The sequence below is a fragment of the Lepidochelys kempii genome, chromosome 1 (genome assembly GCF_965140285.1).
Source record: "Lepidochelys kempii isolate rLepKem1 chromosome 1, rLepKem1.hap1, whole genome shotgun sequence".
Classification (NCBI taxonomy): domain Eukaryota; kingdom Metazoa; phylum Chordata; order Testudines; family Cheloniidae; genus Lepidochelys; species Lepidochelys kempii.
In genome coordinates, this window is record NC_136380.1 from 201,321,425 (window position 1) to 201,342,388 (window position 20,964).

Below are 20,964 nucleotides of genomic sequence, written 5' to 3' on the forward strand. Positions count from 1 at the left end.
TGAGCCAGCATGCTGAAAATGCCCTCCCTGAGGATACTGAAGTCCCCCAAGGCTATGGATGCATGATATCTGCTTGCCCATGTTATGACAATTGGGCCGCTAACTTTTTGCACACGTGAGAATTAACCATGAGAAGTAGGTCAAGATATCTTCAGTCAAGAATACTATAAACAGGTGCAGGCAAACCAGACGGAGAAAGTGAACTAGCCCAAACGAAAAGGCCTAGTGATATAACTCAAGGACTGGGTTAAGATCTTGGTCAACAAGATGATGTGGATCTGGAACTTCATGGTGGATATGAGGCTTAATTGGTGGACAAAATAATGAAGTGAATTATGCCCCATCTTATGCCCTGCTTTTTGGGGTTCTTAAGAAAGGACTTTGAAACATCGTCATGGCTTCATTTCCCAGCTCGACTCATCTCGACCTAGCTTAGCTCAATTTTTCCCAACCCCAAGACAGTAGGCGCAGACTAGATGGAGGGACTTTCTTCCTGAGAAGCTATGGCTTGTTCTTGTGGATGAAGGGTGAATATGGATAGCACTGAAGAAATGAGCTAGCTAGTTAGATCAGTTTAGAATAAATGGGCTGGGTATATATTTTGCTGTGGCATGGCCCAGAATAAACTCAGTTGGTTTATATCTAGACATTTGCCTTTAATGATATTTCAGTCAGATTTTATAGTTTTATAATTTTTTTTACATGAAAAAATGTTCAGTGTTAAACAAAAAGGAATTATCTGAAAGGAAAAGCCCCCCCACACTGTGCTACATCACAGCTATCAAAATCTGAAAGTCCAGGACACAGTATCCAGGACTCTGACTTCCCCTGTGAAGCAGCTAGGAGGTTAACTGGGGTCTGCAGGCAAACGGCTTAGAGAAGGAGCACAAGCTTAGAGACTTGTCTGTAAGAGACTGTGCCAGTCTAATTCCCTTCCAGCAGCCCCTCCCTACAGGAATGATATGCAAATAGAGGCACAGAGCCCTGCTGGCAGCAGGCTCAGCGCACAGGGCACTTGGGATTTCAGAGGAGAGTGTCTTACTTTTGTGTGTGTGTGTGTGTGTGTGTACATAAAACTTTGGAGCAGATATGGGAGCAGCGACCTAGGAAGAGTGTTATACACACCCACGCTTTGGTTTACCTGGTATACCAGCTGAGAGCAGCTCTGCAGGGAGACCCCAGCCGCTCAGGCTGAATGTACAAGAGACTGTTAGAAAGAGAGAGGCATACTGGGCACTTAAACCCTCTAACTTCCCAATGGGGCTCTGGCTGCTGGTGCTGCTGGTGCTTCAGGCAGGTGAGTACAAATTCTGTACAGCTGCAGTTGTTGGATCCCTGGGAGCATCTCTATCTCTGCCACCCTCCTGCTTCTCCCACTCTGTGTGAGGGCAACTTCCCCCTTCACTTTGGCAGCCCATGTACTGTATTAGCTTTGCCTAGTTCTACTTGCCCAAAGCAAATCATTGGCATTTGGACCGGTGAGTTAACTATCGTTCATTTTCTCATTATCACGGTAAAGGAAGTCTGAGTATATTTTGTGCCTGGGCTGATTCATTTCCATGGTAATTCTGTAAGACTGTAACTGTAGGAACATGTTTTATTTTCTCTTCTAATTTAGAAAGTTTCCAGTTTTATTCTGAAAAACCTCACGTGTTGACTTTTCTTCTCTGAAATATTGTTTTCAGTTTCACCCCTTTTCTTTATACCAGTGACTCTTGAGCAAATTGTTTCCAATTCATCTAACGTTCAAGGGAAAAAAAGGAATTGAAAAAGCAAATCCCCTTTATAAAAACACAGTTGTATTCTATACCCCTAAACACTGAGGTAGCACTAAGGTTTGTGATCATTAGTGCAGTACAATTTGATTAAGTGTAGAATCCTGTATTAAGGCAGCATAAAGGCTGACAATTTAAACACTGGAAATAACAGGAAAGTTTAAGCTGTCAGATCCATCTTAATTCAGCCTGATTTCATATACAAGATAGATGAAAGTGAACAGTTAGTAGTTATTGAAAGTACTCCAGCTGTGTCATTTGGCTAAATTCAGTTTGCTGTGGGGTTTCTCCTACTTTTCCAAGGATCTTACAGCAGTGTTAACTCTTTATGTGTCACTGAGTCATTTCAATTACTATTTAGGTTGCTAACTGTTCAACTGAATGTATAGTGCACTTGCAAGGCAAGCAAGTTAGAGCTGACTTCAGAACCTTAAAGGGATACTAATGTCAAATTGAAATATAATCAGTTTAAAAAAAAAAAAGTAACATCAGATACTACACTGGCCCCTGCTTTGTTTTCAACTCAGGGGGAGCGTAGATTCTAAAGCAGCTCATTCAGGCTTGGTTCACTGGGGTTCTTTTTGTCCCCCAGGAATAACTGTGATGTTGCTATAGTTAATAGTTTCTCAGGGATGTTCCTCTGGGACTGGATGCATATTTCTGAGAAAGAAACAGCCTCCCTCCCATACATGCTGGATATGATCTGGATATAGGTTATCTGGGTGCAAAGCCAGAGGGATGTCGCTAATTCCAGTGGAATTACTCTGGATATACCCCAAGGTAACTGAGAGAAGAATCTGTCTTTTACCCCCATTCACTTGGCACTTATAGCAGGGAAATAGGGTCTTCTCTATGGTTTCTAATAACGGAGCTGCTGTTTGCTTTTACCAGTTTAAAAAAAATTAATACTCAAGGTAGTGTTTAGCAAAGGGAAGTTGTTACTTTTCCAGGAATGTGTTTTTAATCCATGAGGGAATAGCATGAGAAACCTATGTAAAACACTGTGACATCAGTGCATGGAATTAGCTCCTGAAAGAGGCTGCTACATTTCACCTAAAATGCTGGAAAAGATTCAGTGTGTTGTCTTTTCCTTGTTTGTGCTTATGCTGCAGTTGCACTTTTTTCGCAGGGTTCTCGATCATTTTAATGCTTAATATTCTGTTACTTTATGAGGTCGTTTTTTCCTCTGAAGAAACGAACCTCTGACTTTTCATGGCTGGGGAAAGATTCTCATTGACTTCAATGGGCTTTTGAATCAAGCCCTTAGAGAAAACTATGGCATATGATACACGCAGGGAAGAGGGATTAGAACTACAGGTTTTAAAAGGAAAGCAATGGTCTTAATAATAGCATCTAGTCCCTACCTCACATGGATGGTTTAGGGGATTAGTCAATGTTTGCACAGCACTTTGAAGATGTTAAGTGTATTCAAACAGCAGGGAACGAGTGGCCAAGCAGCTTCAGTCTGGGGTTCTTGGTTCTGAAATATGATCCAACTCTTGAGTCAAGAATGCTGAAAAGTCCATCAATTTATTTTAGCTTTTACCTTAGGGGTGGGTTGAGTGGTTATGAATGGATGGGGAGAGAGAGAGGTGAAAGCTGAAGAACAGAGGGGCTGGGTGGAAAGTATGGGGAGGGGCTAATGCTAACTGTTCATATGATGCACTCATACCGATGGATAGGTGCACGGATGCATCACAATAAGTGAAAATAATAGCAGCAATTAGTACTATTATCATCATGTTAGGCACCAAAATCCATATTTAATCATCTAAATCAGAGGCTTGATTTTCAGAGGTGAGTCCTCTCCCCTCCCACAGCAGTCTATGAGAAACACAACTTTGAATAGGAGGGATACAAGATACAAATAAGCGTTTCAAATCAGGGTATCATATTAAAGGCCTGCAACTGAAAAATGGTTTAAGAAAGTTGCTTCAAACTATGCAGGCACATTGTCCTTTGCCTTTAGAATAAATCTGAAATTTTTAAGGCCAAAATTAATGGGGTGGCCCTATATTAAGGCTTTATAATGGAAGGTGGATATAACCTTTAATATTACCTTAATAAAGCTGCCACCTATTCAAACTAGGCAATGGAATGTTATTGTATGTACTCAGTGACTGTTAAATGACGCAGGCCTTCCCTTGCTGATAAAGGTGTACCTTTACGGTCCGTGTGGCTTGTAGATATTACTCTGATACAACAATAATAAGGAAAGTGGCAGTGTTTGTGCACTGGGCCCAAACGCCCAATAAGGCCTAAAATCTGCAGTGGGAATTTGAAAGAAATCAGCAGTGAAAATCCTTAAAGGTGTTGTGCAAACCCTGTATGAAACAACATTCTCTCTTTGCAGTTTGGAAAGGCGCACTGGGGAAAACCCATTCTTTGCATACAAGAGGACTCATTGAATTAGCAGGAGCCATATCCTGTGGTACAGGACGCAATGCTTTGGCATATCTAGGTTATGGATGCTACTGTGGTCTGGGAGGACGAGGTTGGCCTAAAGATAAAGTAGACTGGTAAGAACATCACTTATATGCCCATGTATAGTTCTGGTCTCTCCACTAAATTCTTCCCTCAGTTACATCCATGTATAGGGTTGCCAGATGTCCAGTTTTCAACTGGAACACCTGCTCGAAAAGGGACCCCAGCGGCTCCAATCAGCACTGCTATCTGGTCCGTTAAAAGTCTGGTTGGCAGCACAGCGGGGCTGGCAGGCTCCCTACCTGGCTCCGCGCAGCTCCCCAGAAGTGGTGACATGTCCCTCAGCTCCTAGGTGGACAGCCGTGGGCTCTCCTTGCATTGACCCTGCCCCAACCTGAGTGCCACCTCCATAGCTCCCATTGGCCAGGAACCATGGCCAATGGGAGCTGCAGGGGCAGCACCTGTGCATGGAGGCAGTGTACAGAGCCACCTGGCTGCACCTCCGCCTAGGGACATGTTGCTGCTTGTGGGGAGCCGCCTGAGGTGAGCGCCGCCCGGAGCCCATACCCCAAAACCCCTCCCACACCTCACCTCCTGCCCCAGCCCTGAGCCCCCTCCCAAACTGCTTCCTAGAGCCCACACCCAAACCCCCTCCTGCACTCCAATCTCCTGCCTCTAGCCCCCCCCACACCCAATCTCCCTCCCAGAGCCTGCATCCTGAGCCCCCTCCTGTGCCTCAACCCCCTGCTCCAGCTCAAAACCCCTTCCTGTACTCCAAACCCCTCAGCCCCAGCTTGGAACCCCCTCCTGCACCCTAAACCCTGCACCTCTACCCCATTCCCCAGCCTAGATCCCCCTCCCGCACCCTGAACCTCTCATTTCTGGCCCCACCCTGGAGCCCATATCCCCAGCTCAGAGCCTGTACCCCCTCCCACACTCCAAACCCCTCAGCCCCAGCCTGGAGCCCCCTCCTGTACCCCAAACCCCTCATCCCCAACCAATGCCCTCACCCCCTGCCACACACCAACCCCTTCCCCCAGCCTAGTGAAAATGAGCGAGTGAGGAAGGGTGGGAGAGAGCGAGCGACAGAGGGAGGCGGAATGGAGTAAGCAGGATTGGCGCCTCGGAGAAGAGGTGGGGCCTTGGGGAAGGGGTGGGGCAAGGGTGTTCGGTTTTGTGCAATTAGAAAGTTGGCAACCCTGTAAAACCCCATTCACCCCTTTGCCAAGTGCAAACCAAAAGAAAATTAGGCCTGGTTTGAGACCAGGAACTTAATTTAAAATGTAAATTAAATGTAAAATGGTGTACAGACAGCACTTGTAAGTGTGTGTCACATGGACATCCACAGCGGCATTGCCCAGCATATTCATGAGGACTTTTAACCTCTGGTGAATGGTGGCAAAGTTCCCTGGAGACAGGGACTCCACTAGGGGGTCCAGGTTGTGGCCACCCAAAACTGCTGCAACCTCACTTACTGGGGGTAACCAGTATAGTGTGTGGCACTGACTGAAAAGGGGTCACACCCAAGGTGAGTGGATGCTTGGCAACACAGGAAAGGGCAGTAGTGGAAACACTGCTTTTCCTCTCCTATGGGAGAATCCCATATTGGTGCAGGAGCGACTCAAGCTCCTTGCAGTCACCCCACGTCTGTTTACTACATTAAACCAACAGATGATGTTGGCAGAACAGCATATTGTAACGGAGTAATAGTCTCTCCCTTCTCTGGCTTTTGTATTTGTTGAGAAGATGTTGAGCTGTTTATTTTCAGAGCAGGAGGCAATGCTCCTGTTCCACTGCAATACTTTTACTTCTCTTACACACCCTGAGTGGTGAATATTTAATTATTTTGTCTGGTAGGCTTTGATCTACCTGAGTGACTGTGAGCTCTGATCCTTTTGCTATAGAAAATTTTTGCCACCGGCACAGTCTATCTCTGCACCTTCAAGTTAGCCACACAATTCCATCTGCTTATCTAAAATCTATAAGCAGGGTGGCTCTTACACTTACCTTTTCCTTTCTTCAGGAAAGAAGGCAGGTGATATCAGCCCATTTAGTAAATACCTCACTGTGCTTTACCAACATATCCAGCTGTTGCAGGCACTTGCAATTTTTCTAGAAAGCCTGGCCACGTGGAAATGAATGGGAGTTTTGACATTGACTTCAGTGGGGCTAGCATTTCGCCCTAAGTGGCTAAAATCAGGGACCCAACACGTGGAGGCACCCAAAATTAGTGGCCACTTTTGCAGATTTAAGCTTAACCCTTTAACTACAGCTATTAATGCCCCTTGACTGCTTTGCTTGGTTACAGAAAATTATTTTTTAGGCAGTCAGAAATTCTGGGTCTGATCTTCAGCTGGTATAAACCAGCTCCATAGCTCCACTGGATCTGGCCCTAAACATTTTCCTTCTCATATTTCTTGGAGGAATCTTCTGGGTTCCTCTCCCTGATGACGCTGTTACAAAAATCAACACGTCATGCTGTGTAAGTGATGATGAACACAGCTTTTGCAGTATTTCCCATTGTAAGTACGAGTACTGTGGTAAAGCCAACTTCCTTGAGCAGTAAATGTTTAAAATGACTCATTGTTTAAACATTTCTGCTTTGCTACTGACACCATTATAAAAGGTGTGATTTTATTTTCCTTAAATCAGTCTTCTCTGTCTAGATAGTTCAATATTAAAGTAGGTCTAAATATAGACTCTTTTTTTATTCTACAAAAAGGCATACTTCTGGGCAACTCGTTTAAAAATGTTGGTTTCAAACACTGGCTTTGTTGTGGTATTCTAGTAGTTACATTTTCCCCCATCTCCTTCCATCCTCTCTGTCATTACAATGAAATGAACAGGTAGTGCTCATCTCATTCCTTCCCCTATCACACTCTGCTGGATGTTTTGTGAATTTCCCAGAACTTCAGATAGATATCGCTGTTTGAGCTCAATGAGCATGCAGAGGACTCGAGTCACAGTCACCTGATTCTGTGAGATGCTGATTGAAATCAATGGAAGTTAGGAGAGCCTAAACCCCTTTGAGGATCTGGGCCTATGGGAATGAGCCAGCTAGCCTTCTGCAAGACACAAAGAGAATGAGATTTTCCATTCTCAGTGAATTAAACAAAAAGAACAGAACAGACGACGGTGTCTGTTCCTCTAAAATTGCAAACAGAACCTATTGCCACAGTGACATTTGCTCATTGCACTTTTCTCCTCATCTCTGGTTGTCCTGGGCAGGGATTTAGCCAGTCAGAGCTGCTTATATCCTTAAGTGCAGGTTTTCTAGCACATACTTTATGAATAAGCAATTTCCAACTAGTAGAGGTTTGTATTAATCTTTCATTCCTGTTGCCCAGCCAGCCTGTAATCTCGCTGGCTAAGACTGATTGCATTTGGTACCATTAAGCAATAACCGGTGGGAAGGAAAGGCATTTCTTGACAGTGAGTGACCAGCTGAAGTTGTTGAGGGGTATTTATTCTCTTCTCTCCAAGGTGCTACTTCGGGGGCATCTGGAGGCAATTTTGCAAACTCTGAGCCTGTCTCCTCTCACTTTACACTGGCATAAATCAGGAGTAAGTCACTCCACGGAAGCTAATGGGGTTATATCAGTGTAGGACTGGTGTCACTGAGAGCAGAATAAGGCCCTCCAAGAGCGATGCAATCCTTCCATTTTTTACAAAGCCAATTTAGGAGCAGCCACTCCCCACAGCCAGCTGGTTCTTCTCATTAGCCCTTTCTTTGCTGTCCAGCTCCGCCTACTCTCCTCTTTCCTTTGCTCTGCTCCTTCCTCTCCCTCTGTGCCGCTGTTCTGGCTCCTTTCTTTTCTCTGGTTCCCCACTACTACTCCTTTTCTCTTGTCCTCTGGCTCCTTACTCCCGCACCTCCTCCCTTTGCCTGCTTCTCTCCTGTCACTCAGGTCAGGCCCTCCACCAATGGGCTGCTCCTCCTATCCTCGCTGCTCCTGAATTACCACTCCCCCTTTCACCTCCACCCACATGGCCAGCACCTCTCACCCACCTCCCAGATTGCTAATTCTTCCCTCCCTCTGATCTTGGCCTCTGAACTTTCAGAAAGAAAACCAGGAACAAGATGATCTGAAAGTAGGGAATAATTAACCCATGACTCATCATCACTATTATAAACCCAATAGAAACTTCCTTCTCTGTGTGTTGCATCGTGGGCAGCATAAGTTGTTTTGCTTAGCCATTAGCAAGTGCTACAGTATCCAATGGGAAAATAGGACCTCAGTCTGAACGTTTGGTTAGGTTTGTAATCTAACAGGTGACGAGTCACATTCTAATGTCCTTTAGGTGTTGGGTTGCTGCTTTTAAATTACGTTTCTAGAATTCTGAATGTAGCAAATAATCTTGTGGTCATCATTGCTGATGTCATATAGGCAAGCTCAGAATAAACCTGGCATTTATCTGGCAGACAAATCTGTGGGTCGAAATTGCTGCTTTACTAAATTGGGAGTACAGATGGAAGGAAAGCACTATGGGCTAAATTCAGCCCCTGTATAGTCACAGGAGGTAAAAGAAGGCTGAGTTTGACCCAATGGGCCTAATTCTCTTCTTGCTTTCACAAGATTTACCCAAGTCTAGCTCCATTGACTTCACTGACATTATTCCAGAGTTACCCCGGTGTGGGATCCAAATCAAACAAGTTATCTTTGCTTCTGATTACTTATGAACATAGGTGTGATGTGTGGCTAGGCTAGAGGGGGCTCAGCCACCCCTAATCTATCTCAGCCTGCCCAGCTCAGCAGGCAAAGGCCTGCAGCTGGTGGCCCCAGCACCAGGAAGGGGATGGGACATTGTAGAGGAGGGGCCCTATCTGTGCGGGGACACATGTGTGATGTGGTGAGCACCTATGAATTCTGCAAGTGGCGAGAGCCAACAGACGGGCCTGGGGACCCAGGCCCAGCCCCTCAGGACAGGAGCTGCCGCTGCAGGGTGAGTGCGGAGTGAGCTTGCTCTCCAACCCTACCCTCCAGTCCTCCCTTCTACACCAGGCTAGGGTAGAGACAGTGACCCACATACACACCAGAGAGCAGGACTTGACACACACACACATCCCACCCCCAGAAATAACAGTAGTTATTAAGTTTTGCTCATCCCTCCAAATAATATTTTTACCAGCTGTCTATGCTTATGGACTATCCCCATTTCAAGAAACCCAGCCTTCTGGGCTATCTCTTGTCAAATGACATGTTAGTACTCAAGGCCATAAAGCAGTTTCCTCTATCTAAAATATGATCAGTTGTTTGCTTGGTAGATACAGAACTAGTTTTAAGAACCAAATAATCAAAGGGGGAGATTTTTTTTTCTATCTTCAGAATATGGCTAGGTGTAAGGTCAGAACATGCATAACTTCTGTGAATACTTACTGGATCTCGTCCTGTAATTCTGGGCAGGAACTGAACTTCCCATCCCATCGCTCTGAGTCTGGATCACAGCAATTTTGAAATCCACCAGAGAAGCCATATGAGCGACAAAAAGGGTAGATTAGATCTAGTCTAGAAGTTCTTATGCCACACTCATTACTGTAGTGTCTGAGCACCTTCCAGTACTGCAGTATGCAAAATGTGACTAACGTCTGTCATGTTTTGTTGTTTTGGCATCCTCTTGCTAGAAGGAAAATTATGCACTGTGGGGTGTTTTGATTTTTTTTAAACGAGAGAGGGAGAGAGATGTTGCTCTGTATTTATGTTAGAGAGGGCAGAGTCAAAGAAATGCACCTGGCAGTTAGAGCAGAAGGTGGTGAGGTTTGTGATGGCCCTTAGTTGTTGGGCGAGTTCATTCCACTGTCTCGCACTGGCCCCTGAGAAAGTTCTGTCTCCCGCACAGGCTGTACTCTTACTATACAAGTTCCATTGTGCCAGAGGAGCGAAGCTATAAATCATGGTCTTCACCTCAGAGCAATAATTGATCTTTTAGATGCCCTGGGCCCCGGCCATTAAGGGCCTTGAAGATAAAGACCAAGACTTGAACTTGATTCAGTGTTCTACGGGAAGCCAGTGTACAGAACAGAGGATAGGTCTGATGTGCTTGCAGTAACCCATGTTGCTGAGTGGATACACTGGAGCATTCTGTATTAGCTGGCATTTCCTGCATGCTGAAGTCTTCATGCCCTGGTATATTGCATTGCTGTAATTTAGCCAAGAGGTGACAAAGGCATGAAGAAGTAGAAAATTTCTACCAAATGTGAAGTGAGTGAGACAAGAGGATCCTGACCTGTTACACACTGAAATAGAGAGGTTCATCACAGAGATGGCTTCTAATTATTTTTTACCATTTTGTTGGGGGGGCGGAACAACACCCCAGAGATAAAATCAGCATTAATGGACTCCCCTCGAAGCTGATATCTGTCCACTGGATGACTCCCCAGTCAACTACAAAGGAAGAAGGCAACAACTCTAGCTGAGGAAAGGGGAAGAAGGAGACATGAGCCTCTGTCAGATAAATAATACATAATTTCACACATTTTGTGTGAAATCTCTCTTCTGAAAAGTCCAGATCTAAATGTAATTACATGACAGAGTGAAAAATGGCAGATGCACTTGAAATGCCATATAGGGATCTATACTGTTGGTTGGTGAGTACTTACTGTGACAGGTTGGGTCACAGAAGCCCCCTTAGGACTGCCACTTGATGTGCTGAGAGTACCTCTGAGCCCATTTTCCCTGGAGCTTGGGACTTCAGTACCTGTCTTGTTGAGCCAGACACACTAGCCTGTTACAAACACAGACTCAGGTCTGAACCACGTCCCCCAAAAGCTGCAGACTTAACTGAAAGCAGCTTAAGAAGTGCTCCTGTCCCTAGCACCCAGATACCCAGTTCCCAATGGGGTCCAAACCCCAAATAAATCCATTTTACTCTGTATAAAGCTTATACAGGTAAACTCATAAATTGCTCTCCCTCTATAACACTGATGGAGAGATATGCACAGCTGTTTGCTCCAGGGATTAATTACTTGCTCTTGGTTAATTAATAAGCAAAAAGTGATTTTATTAAGTATAAGAAGTAGGATTTAAGTGGTTCCAAGTAATAGACAGACAGAACGAAGTAAGTTACCAAGCAAAATAAAATAAAACACGCAAGTCTAAGCCTAATAGAGTAGGAAACTAAATGCAGGTAAATCTCACCCTCAGAGATGTTCCAATAAGCTTCTCTGACAGACTAGACTCCTTCCTAGTCTGGGTCCAGCAATCACTCACACACCCGTAGTTACTGTCCTTTATTCAAATTTCTTTCAGGCATCTCTTTGGGGTGGACAGGCTATCTTTTAAGCCAGCTGAAGATAAAATGGAAGGGTTTCCAGGGCCGTATATAGTCTTTCTCTGGTGGGTGGAAACCCCTTTGTTCTCCTGTGTAAAATCCCCTCAACAAGATGGAGTTTGAAGTCACCTGGGCAAGTCACATGTCTATGAATGATTCAGCTTTTTGCAGGCCTATGCCATTGTTTACATCTTAGTTTGAGTTTTCCCAGGAAAGCTCAGATGTGGATTGGTATCTCCCAAAGTCCATTGTCAGTTAAGTGTTTCTTGATTTGGCACTTACTGAGAATAATCCTTTATCAAGAAGCTGACCAAATGCTTCATGGAGGCTACTTAGAATCAAACAAATACATAGCCAATATTCATAACTTCAAATAAAAAAATGATACACACATACAAGACAGCATAATCATAACCAGCAAACTACAACTTCCCATAGACACCTTATCTGGCCTCCTCTGTATAAGAACTGGTGCAACCATAGGACCCTGGTTGCAACAATGATCTGTACGGTCACAGTTTATGTCAATAATGTCACACTTACAGTTGGGTTCTTCTCAGAGTCCTGATCTAGTTCCACATTCTGAACAGCATTTGACAAAATGAGTGGAGGGAATCCGTACCCCTTCTTGGGGGGGAGGGGAATAAATCTTCCTTATTAGCAAAGGCTAGATCTGAGAGACCATGCATAATTTATTTTGATGTTGTATACACTCACTGCATATTTGTAAGGACCTGTCAGGTTCTGATACAGCTTTTGGTGCATTAACTTGCCTCTTTCCAATCTGGGTATGACATGACTGGTCATTAACATCATTAATTCTTCATGTGCCACCTCTCAGGATTCATGTAGAGCAGGGGATGGCTTGTGAAGGATCACCTGGGCTTCAAGGTATCATCTGCTTACCTTTGAGCAGTTCCAAGGTATTAGGGCCATGCTAGGTCATTCAGGACAAACGTTACTCTGTCCCTAAATAATGACACAGGCTGCCTTGGTTTGTTCCTACTGAGCATCCCCTAAGAGCACAGCAAAAGGGAGGTCACCCTCTAAACTCACTGCTCTTAGCCCTGCCTCTCCTTCCTAGCTCAGTAATACCTGACCCTGCACTTGTAGGTGCAGGAAATCCCCTTAGGAGAGGGGCAGCACTTATTCTGGCTGGGTCCAGCTCCCGTGCTCCATGGATCTCTCAACACCCAGGGCTTTCCCCTGTGAATTTGCTGCAGTGACCCTTGGCTGGCCCCTTTGCTCTCTGAGTTGAGCAATTCTATGGTAAATAGCCCGTTGGCTGGCCCACCCAGCACCTTTCCCCCTTTATCCCTGTTTTACCCTTACTGGGGTGACCTGGAGCTGGGCTGGGCTGTGGACTCACTGTGTCTGGGCCTGTCCCTCTGACCCTGTATTCTCCCTCCTTCTTTCGTGCCAGCACCTCAGGGTCTCGTGGACACATTCCTCTCTGCTCGTGCGGCAGCCTCTTGGAGGGATTCACACAGAAGCCTTCACAACACCCCTCAGGAGATGCTTTAAGGGTTGTGTGTTCCTCATTTCCCGATGATGTCAGCCTGCACCAGCTCCACTTATTGATTAAAACAATTGCTCCTTTGTGCCCTTAGCTTCACCAGCCCCTTCTGGGGGCAGCCATTGGTCTGGCCAGTGCCATTTCATCTCTGACAGTTTAATGATGAGCCTGTGAACAAAGATCACACAACTAATCCACATCTGGGCTCAGATGATTTGTAGTTATTGTCTCAGACCATTGGTCCATTTGGGCTTGTGTCCTGCCTCCAGTTGCAACTAGGATCGGATGCTTCAGGGGAAGGAGAAAAAAAACCCAGATAGTCCATTCAGCCAGTTGTGAATTGGGGTGGAAAATCCTTCCTTACCACAGCAGAAAATCAGCTGAAGCTCTGAAGTATGAAACTGGATTCCCCTAATTATCTTACCAACGTGGATACAAGTGTGAACGTTGTGTGGAGAAAACTAAGATGTGGACATGGGAGATAGAGGAAGGAGAGGGATGGAGGAAGAGTGTATTGTCTCTGGGAAATGTTTGTGGGTTTGTTCTATTTACTCTGCGAGTCCCTCAGGTCAGGGAAGCAGGTTATCCATGTTCTGTGAATGGCAGTGCTGGTAAAAATACTGTCCCTAGCTCTGTACATGTGCCTTGTATTTTAGAAAACCCAGATAAATCAAGTCCCTGTCACAAAGAACTTACACGACCAAATAGCACAAGATAAACACTCTGACTTCCTGCTTCTCTGTGAGCTGTGGAGGCCTGGCTGGTTTTTCAAACTGCTCTGAGAGGCTTTGGGACCTTTGCTAACGGGCTCAGGTCTTTTGCTGCAGCGCTCTGCCTTCCCTCCCTTCTGCCTCTCTGTAGGCTGGAGATGCTTGCGCATTGTGAGACCCATGGAGAGAAGTTTCATTATTATTGGAGCTCTGCTGTGTTTCCTGTGATCGTGCAGCTACAGCCTTGACTGTAGAATGTGGTTGTGATGCACTCCCCCCGGGTGCCACCTGGAACTGGGGTACCACTGAGCCCTCTGACCCGCCTGCCTGGGCTCCTTCTCACACTGTGCTGCTGTGACAAGCTGTAAAGCTCTCCAAGCCTGCTCTTTCGCCAGCATTCACACAGGTAGGGACACACCCAGTTCCAGTCACATGCTGGCTCTCTAACCTCCAGCCTCCCAGCCTAGGACCCCAGAGCAGTACCATCCTGCCCTGGTCAAATCTGGCCAGTATATGGGTTTAATACCTGGTCCACCTCTCCCTCACTGTGAAGAGGACCATGCGCACTTGTGGTAACCAAGCTGAGATTTTCCCCAGACACCTTAGTCAAACACACACTGGTTTGGATTAAAACATAAAATAAGTTTATTAACTACAAAAGGATAAATTTTAAGTGATTATAAGTGATAGCAAAGAGATCAAAGCAGATTACCTAGTAAATAAACAAAACCGCAAACTGAATTTAACATACTAGATAGGCAGGATATGAATTGGCAGATTCTCACTCTGAGTGATAAACAGGCTGGCAGATTCTTAAGGCACAAGCTGCCTTGGCTTTGCAGCTTGGGTTTCCCACGTTTTCATACACAGGCTAGTAATCCCTTTAGCCTGAGACCATCACTTCCCCCAGTTCAGTCATTATTCTTCAGGTGTTTCCAGGTGTGTTGTTGTAGGGAGAGTGAGGTACCATCATGATGTCATTCCCCCTTTTATATCTTCTTCCTCCTTGCTGGAAAGCTCTTCTGCTATGACCTGGGTCAAACAGTTCCCACTGTGTAGTGCTCTCTATGAGAGGTTTCTATTGTACATAGTTCCTGGGGTAATCCTTGTGCCTGTGTGCATTTCCTCAACGAGCCATTAACATTGTTTGGCCTTTTTACTGTTGTACCTGAAAGGCTGCTTGTGGGTATTTTCAACCTCACAATGTGTTTCAGTAACACATTCATAGCCAAACTTCATAGGCGAAAGCACATACGATACAACGAGCTATTAATGTCTAGCAGATCAAGACTTTTAGAATGATACCTCACAAGGCATAGTTTGTACAAAACATACCCTAATTACATGACAGTGGTGAATATTGGGATGCCAAGGTGTCACAGTGACATTTGGCCTAAATTGCACCAAGTTCAGTGGTGCTGCTGTGGAGGACCCATGGCACCTCTGTACAGTAGCCAGGGGTCCAACGTTGCATTTTCTGCCTGTGCCTTGTAGCTGGCCACTGCTCTCCAGCTTTCCCCACAAGGGGACTTAGTGGGATTATGGTGCTTACTCCCTGCACTGTTCCAGGGAGCTAGGCAGCAGGAGGTAGGGGAGACACAGAGGGAGTCCACCTTGCAGCCAGGGAATGAGGAGAGCCTGGGGTGTAGGCTGTGGGAGAAGAATGCCTGGACAACAAGCAAAGAGACCAGAGAGATGAGTTGCAGAATCCCTCTCCCTTTCTGAGCCAGGCCACTTGGAAACTATAGCAACAGCCGGATCCAGGACAAGTGGAATAGTGCCCCTGGAGAACATGGCAGGAGACAGATGCAGGGATGGGGCTGGGCCCCTGGAGGTCATGGGGATCCTGTTCATTACTGAAGATATTCATGAATGAAGTTTACACCTAGGGGTATTTTTGACCCTGGCCCATCATGGAAAATACTCATGGACCAAAAGCCCCTCAGTGAATATTTCTTGCAGTGATTATTTCTGACACTGGATTTTTTTGCTCTGTTCTCCCAGCCGCCAAGCTCCTCTCCCTGACTTCACAGGCCTTGTCTGGTCCCTCCCTTGCTGGTTTATTACAATTGCTCTCAGTATTAGTACATTTCCCCCATGTCTCAGCTAAGTGTTTGTCTCCTTAACTTCAAGACATTGCTTCTGATTCTGCTACCATGCAAGGCTGTGAGAAATCCCCATTCTCACTTATACTGTTCCCTGGCAGACACTTACAAACAACATCCTATCCCCTCACACCCTGGGCCTTTTCTCGCCTAAGTTACATAGATTTTGCACCCTTAGGACCCAATCCAAAATGCACTGGAGTCAACAGAAACAATTCCTTTGACTTCAGTGAGCTTTGGATCAGACCCTTAGTTCCCAAATCATGTCTCTTATTTTCTCTCAAGCAGCATCAATTCAGCAAATTCCTGGATCCAAAGACTTCCAAGCTCTGGGGAGGGTTGGAATCTGAACCAGGATCTGGCTTGGAATATCAGAGCTCTTCCTCCTCCCAACCATCCCCTGTAATGGATCAAACCCGAACCTGAGATCCAGACACTGGGGCCTTTGAACTCTGGATCTGAATTTAGCACCTCAGCCCTGTCTCTATCATGCAAACAGGCAGAGGGAGTGAGCACTGAGCAGTTGGGAATGGGCAGCCATCCCCATTAACCCATGCTAAGTACCGTCCTGAGACTCATTGCACTTACCTATTGGAAGATCAAGTGCTTTGCTGACAGCTCGCACCGCCTTGCTCTGTTGTTATCACTGTATCAATTAGACATGGGCCTGAACCAAAACCTTGGAACACAGCACCCCCATTCTTTGGGGTCAAAATCCTGGTTGGGATCCAAATCTTTTTGCTCAGGCCCATCTCTAACAGTGACAGAACATGGCTGGAACGCCCTGGTGCAATTGGGAGAACTGACACTGAGGGGCAAGGACTGGCTCTGACAGAACATAGTGGAGAGATGAGGTCATCAGCACTGTGACTCCCAGAATGATTTCACCCACTGTGATCTGCTGCTGACCAATGAGATCACTGTGTTTCAATTGATCTCACAATCAGGATGTAGAGTAGGAGGAGGGAATGAAGTAGTTCCTCTCCCTCTCCTGGGCTTGGGAGGCCCAGCTTCTCCCCATTGCCGCCTAGTGAAGTGAGGACTGACCAGGCAGGGAAATCGGAGGAGGGAGCAGCAGGAGGAGCTGGAGTCCGGCTGGGGAGATCCTGGGGCTCCCAGCATTTTCTGCCCATGGGTGGAACAAGAACAATGGCGGATGGGTAGAAGAGATGCCCAGCTGGGCGTCCCCTGTTCACCTCCTCTCCTCGCTCAGCTGGCTCCCCAAACCCTATTTGGAAGAGGGGAATAGGGACAGACCCCTGACTGCCTTCCCTGCCCTGCAGGGGAGAGGGGATGAAGTAGAGTAGATCAATAATCTGTGATTGATAGAGACTCTGCTGAAATGTCCTGCTCTAAAGTACAAGACCTGTCACAGAAAGTGTCACATTTCACCTGGTAGTATTCTGGCCCTGACAGATGGCCTGCTTGGCCATTGCCGTAAGTTAGAGCAGCTCTTGGGCTGAGAATACTTGGTGCATATAGTGTTCTGGCCCTACTCCGCTTTCCCATTTCCTTCAGCATGCCTCCCAAACCAGGAGTGCAAAGGCGTCTGGCATAGAGCCATTCCACCAGCTCTTCACTGACTAGGAAAGCTTCTTACACTGGAGATGTTCCCCAAGGTGGGAGATGCACTGCCCTCGAGCAAACGAGAATCAGGCCCACGTCCTCCCTAAGTCTTTTCCTGGACTAAGTCACAGAAAGAAGTGTTGATGACACACGTTCATCAGCACCTGCTGTAAGTGTACACGAGAAAGGGGAGCACAGCCTCGTGTCACTCCTCTGTTTGCTCCATTAACATCTGTAGAATATTAATAACAAACTCTGAAGCGTTGTTAATTTTCACTGTAATGATCAAACACTTGGCTGAACTATAGAGAATTTCCCCTTCAGCCTAGGGAAATCCCCCTGTGAACAGAGACAAAAATAGTTTTGTGTGGCCACATAGCTCCTGCTGCATACTGGGAAATGCCCTGAGAAAAACCCACAGAAAGTAACAGACAAAACTCAATCTCTTTGTTGCGGAAAGGTGTTGCCACAAGCATGACTGCTGCTATGACAAGGCAGAGCGGGAAGGCTGTAGCCCCAAGATGCTGAGATATGAATGGACTTGTGAACGCAATGCTGTGGTGTGCGGTAAGGAAATGACTCCACTTTCCTTGTGTGTTTTAGATTTATTCCATTCCCTTTACATTAGGAGCACAGATTGGCACGAGCACTTCACATACCATAGATTTAACACTGCGTATGCTGAACTGGGTTTTAAACTCATTCAGGTCCTTCTATTTAAATTCGTTTTGCTTGTGCCCTGCAAATGGAGCAGGAGCATTTAAAAAATATTTTCTAAAATATTTTCTATTTTCTAAATATTTTCTATTTTCATGATTCTCTCTTTGTGGTTTCAACTCCTCCCAAACTCCTTTAATCCCTTCCCTCCAGATCTTCAGCTATGGAGGGACTATCTTGATGTAGCTAGTCACGTTCAACCTCAAATGTGGGAGATGGGGGGAGTAGCTACATTCAGGTAAAAATACCTGTGCCTTGTCTCTACTTTGGTTTTACTTCTGGTTAGCTATCTTGATGTAAAAACACACCTATTTTTTGCTGTGAAAGAATAGCATAGCGTGGCTGTGAGACACAGCCATAAGTGCACTAAACACAGGTGTGAATGTTTTGTGAGGATGCACTGATTCATGGTCACGACACTCACACGACAAACATGAGTTAAATAGAACTGAGCTAACTCAGGTAAGCCAAGGCAAGGCCGGTGACAGCCTCTGCTAGCCCTTCTCCAATGCAGCAGCTAGCAGCTGCCCTCCCTCACATAACCCCCAATGCAGATTAGCAATGCAAACACTGCATGCCTTCTCCAGTCAACTTCCCTAACTTCCCTAACCTAGAACACAGCAGTCCTTACTGGTCCAGGGAGGTGTTATGGCTGACTCAATACCAATAAAAGGGAAGAATGATTTAATGCCAGGAAATGCTGGAGAGGTTTATCTGAACAATGGAAATGGAAATTAAAAGTGGAGCTGTTTGCATTGCGCCATACTTGGGCTGTGGATAAATAAATCACTTGTTGTCAGCTGCTGAGTCATAAATACAAATATTTACAGAGGAAAGAAATGGAAACTCCTTTTACAGTGGGACTTATTTTTTTCCCCTTTTGCTGCTACCGTGCAATTTTGTTTGCTGAACGAAAAATGGAGATACCATTTGCTTCCGTTCAAACATGCTTCAGAATGTGCTTTGTTCTGTCTTCTGCCCATCTGCATGTGAGAATCACATTCCGTAAACACTCAACATGTATGAAATACTGCTCCCTGCGAGGCAGGCTCAAAGGAAGGAGTCTGCTCTCGCGGCAATAAGTGCCAAACCAAACTGCTCTAAGCACAGTAAACTGAAGATGCTGGGCATGCTACAGAGAGAACTCGAGAGGGCAAGGCAAAAATAGAAAATTCTGAGGTGGGGCTCCCTCAGTCGTTCCTGCTGGTGTGGCACTCTGGATAACTGAAAGTCATTGGAGCCTGAGAGTGAGAGAGCCCAAGCATGAGAACGACTCTGTAGCCTGGTGGGCTAAGCATTCACCCAGGATACGGGAGACCCAGGCTCCAGCCTCCTACTCCAAGTACTCATTAAGTATTTATCTACAGTGGAAAAGTTTCAACAGCAGAGACTAAGGGAACACCCAGCCCCAACACAATAGTGCAGTAGTTAGAGCATTCATGTGAGAGGTTCAAATTCCTTCTCCTCATCAGATGGAAGGGGGACATAAACTGAGGGTCTCCCACATCCCAGATGAGTGCCCTAACCAGAGGACTAAAAGTTATGAGGGAGCTGCTCCCCATCCCCACTTCTTGCAAAAAATGCCTTATGCGTTCACCTCCAAAGAGGGTTCACAGCTGAGATTGGCTAGCAGAGATAGATGCCGATCTGCATGAGAGGAGCTTAGACAGCTTGTGGATCACATTCTAAGGCACCTATTTCTCTACATGCGTTGTATCGGGAGCCTGGGCGCCTAACTCAGGCTTTGGAGACTGCAATATGTTCCTGTGATTTTCTAGGTACCTAAAAGTTTGATGATGTGAACTGAATGTCACAGCACCTACATACCTTTGTGATTCTAGGCCTAAGTTTTTACTGAGTTTTATTCAAAGCCAGGAGAGCTCTGGAAGAAGAAGCAAGGTTCCACTCCTCCTTGAGCACCATCAATGGAATTGCTTACTAAGTTCCAATCAGTTACACCCGTGCAAACCTGTCAACAACAAAGGGGCTGTACAGGGGGCCACTGAAAGTCTAATTTCAGCTCCTTTATGACCAATTATGGTGTTTGTGTGAAGGAAAGAACTCAACTTGACTGTCAAATGAATGTTGAATTTCCAGGGCTGAGAGCTGAGAAAAACACTTTCTTGTAAATGGAGTCACCTTTCAGAACAGAAGCAAAGTTTAATATATGCAGCTTTTTGAGAAGTGGTGGAAGAAGAGGAGTAACAGCATTACAGATGCTTATAATAAGTACAAAGTGAAAGGCTGGTTAAGAAAAAGATTTAGGTGCAAATTTTCAAAAAGGGTCACTGAATTTGGGTGAAAATTGAGGCGCTCAACCCTCTTGACCACTTAGGAAGATGTGTTGAACATGAATTCAGTGGGTATCACAAGGCGGGCACCGTTTTCTAGACACTGCCAATTTGCCGCTAGCTATTATTACTGTCTCATGCTCTTGATCTGATTTGAACTGTTCATTTTCTTTTTCAGATACACTGACAGATAGATGCCAAAAAATGGTGTGCCAATGTGACCAAGAAGCAGCCAAGTGTTGGGGCACTGCCTCTTATAACCCACACTACGTCCTCTGGCCAGATTTCTTATGTGGACAGACTACTCCCATGTGTAATTTTAGTTAGATATTGGGGGGCAAAACTAATCTTCCAGGGACATTTTTCTAATTTCTAAGATACTGTAATAAAATTGTTCATCTTTGATAAGACTGATAATGGTGTTAGAGAATTTCTGGCAGCATGGGGATGGGGAGAAGAAAAGGAATGGTTAGGCACCTCCTCGGTCTTTGGAATTAAGGATCAAAACCTGCCCCCCACCTCCATAGTTGAAGAGGGCCAAATGCATCTAATAGCGTACCACAGCAGCTCCACACTGCAGTTGTAGATAGA

General features: G+C 45.6%; 1 protein-coding gene across 1 annotated transcript; it reads left to right on the forward strand.

Annotated features, from left to right (window-relative positions):
- Nucleotides 1-1,034: 1,034 nt before the first annotated feature.
- On the forward strand, nt 1,035-20,783 carry LOC140905486 (phospholipase A2). Its single transcript, XM_073328919.2, has 4 exons — nt 1,035-1,297; nt 4,129-4,294; nt 17,826-17,932; nt 20,552-20,783. The coding sequence occupies exons 1-4, from the start codon at nt 1,258-1,260 to the stop codon at nt 20,698-20,700; spliced, it is 462 nt and encodes a 153-aa protein (XP_073185020.1). The 5' UTR covers nt 1,035-1,257; the 3' UTR covers nt 20,701-20,783.
- Nucleotides 20,784-20,964: the final 181 nt, after the last annotated feature.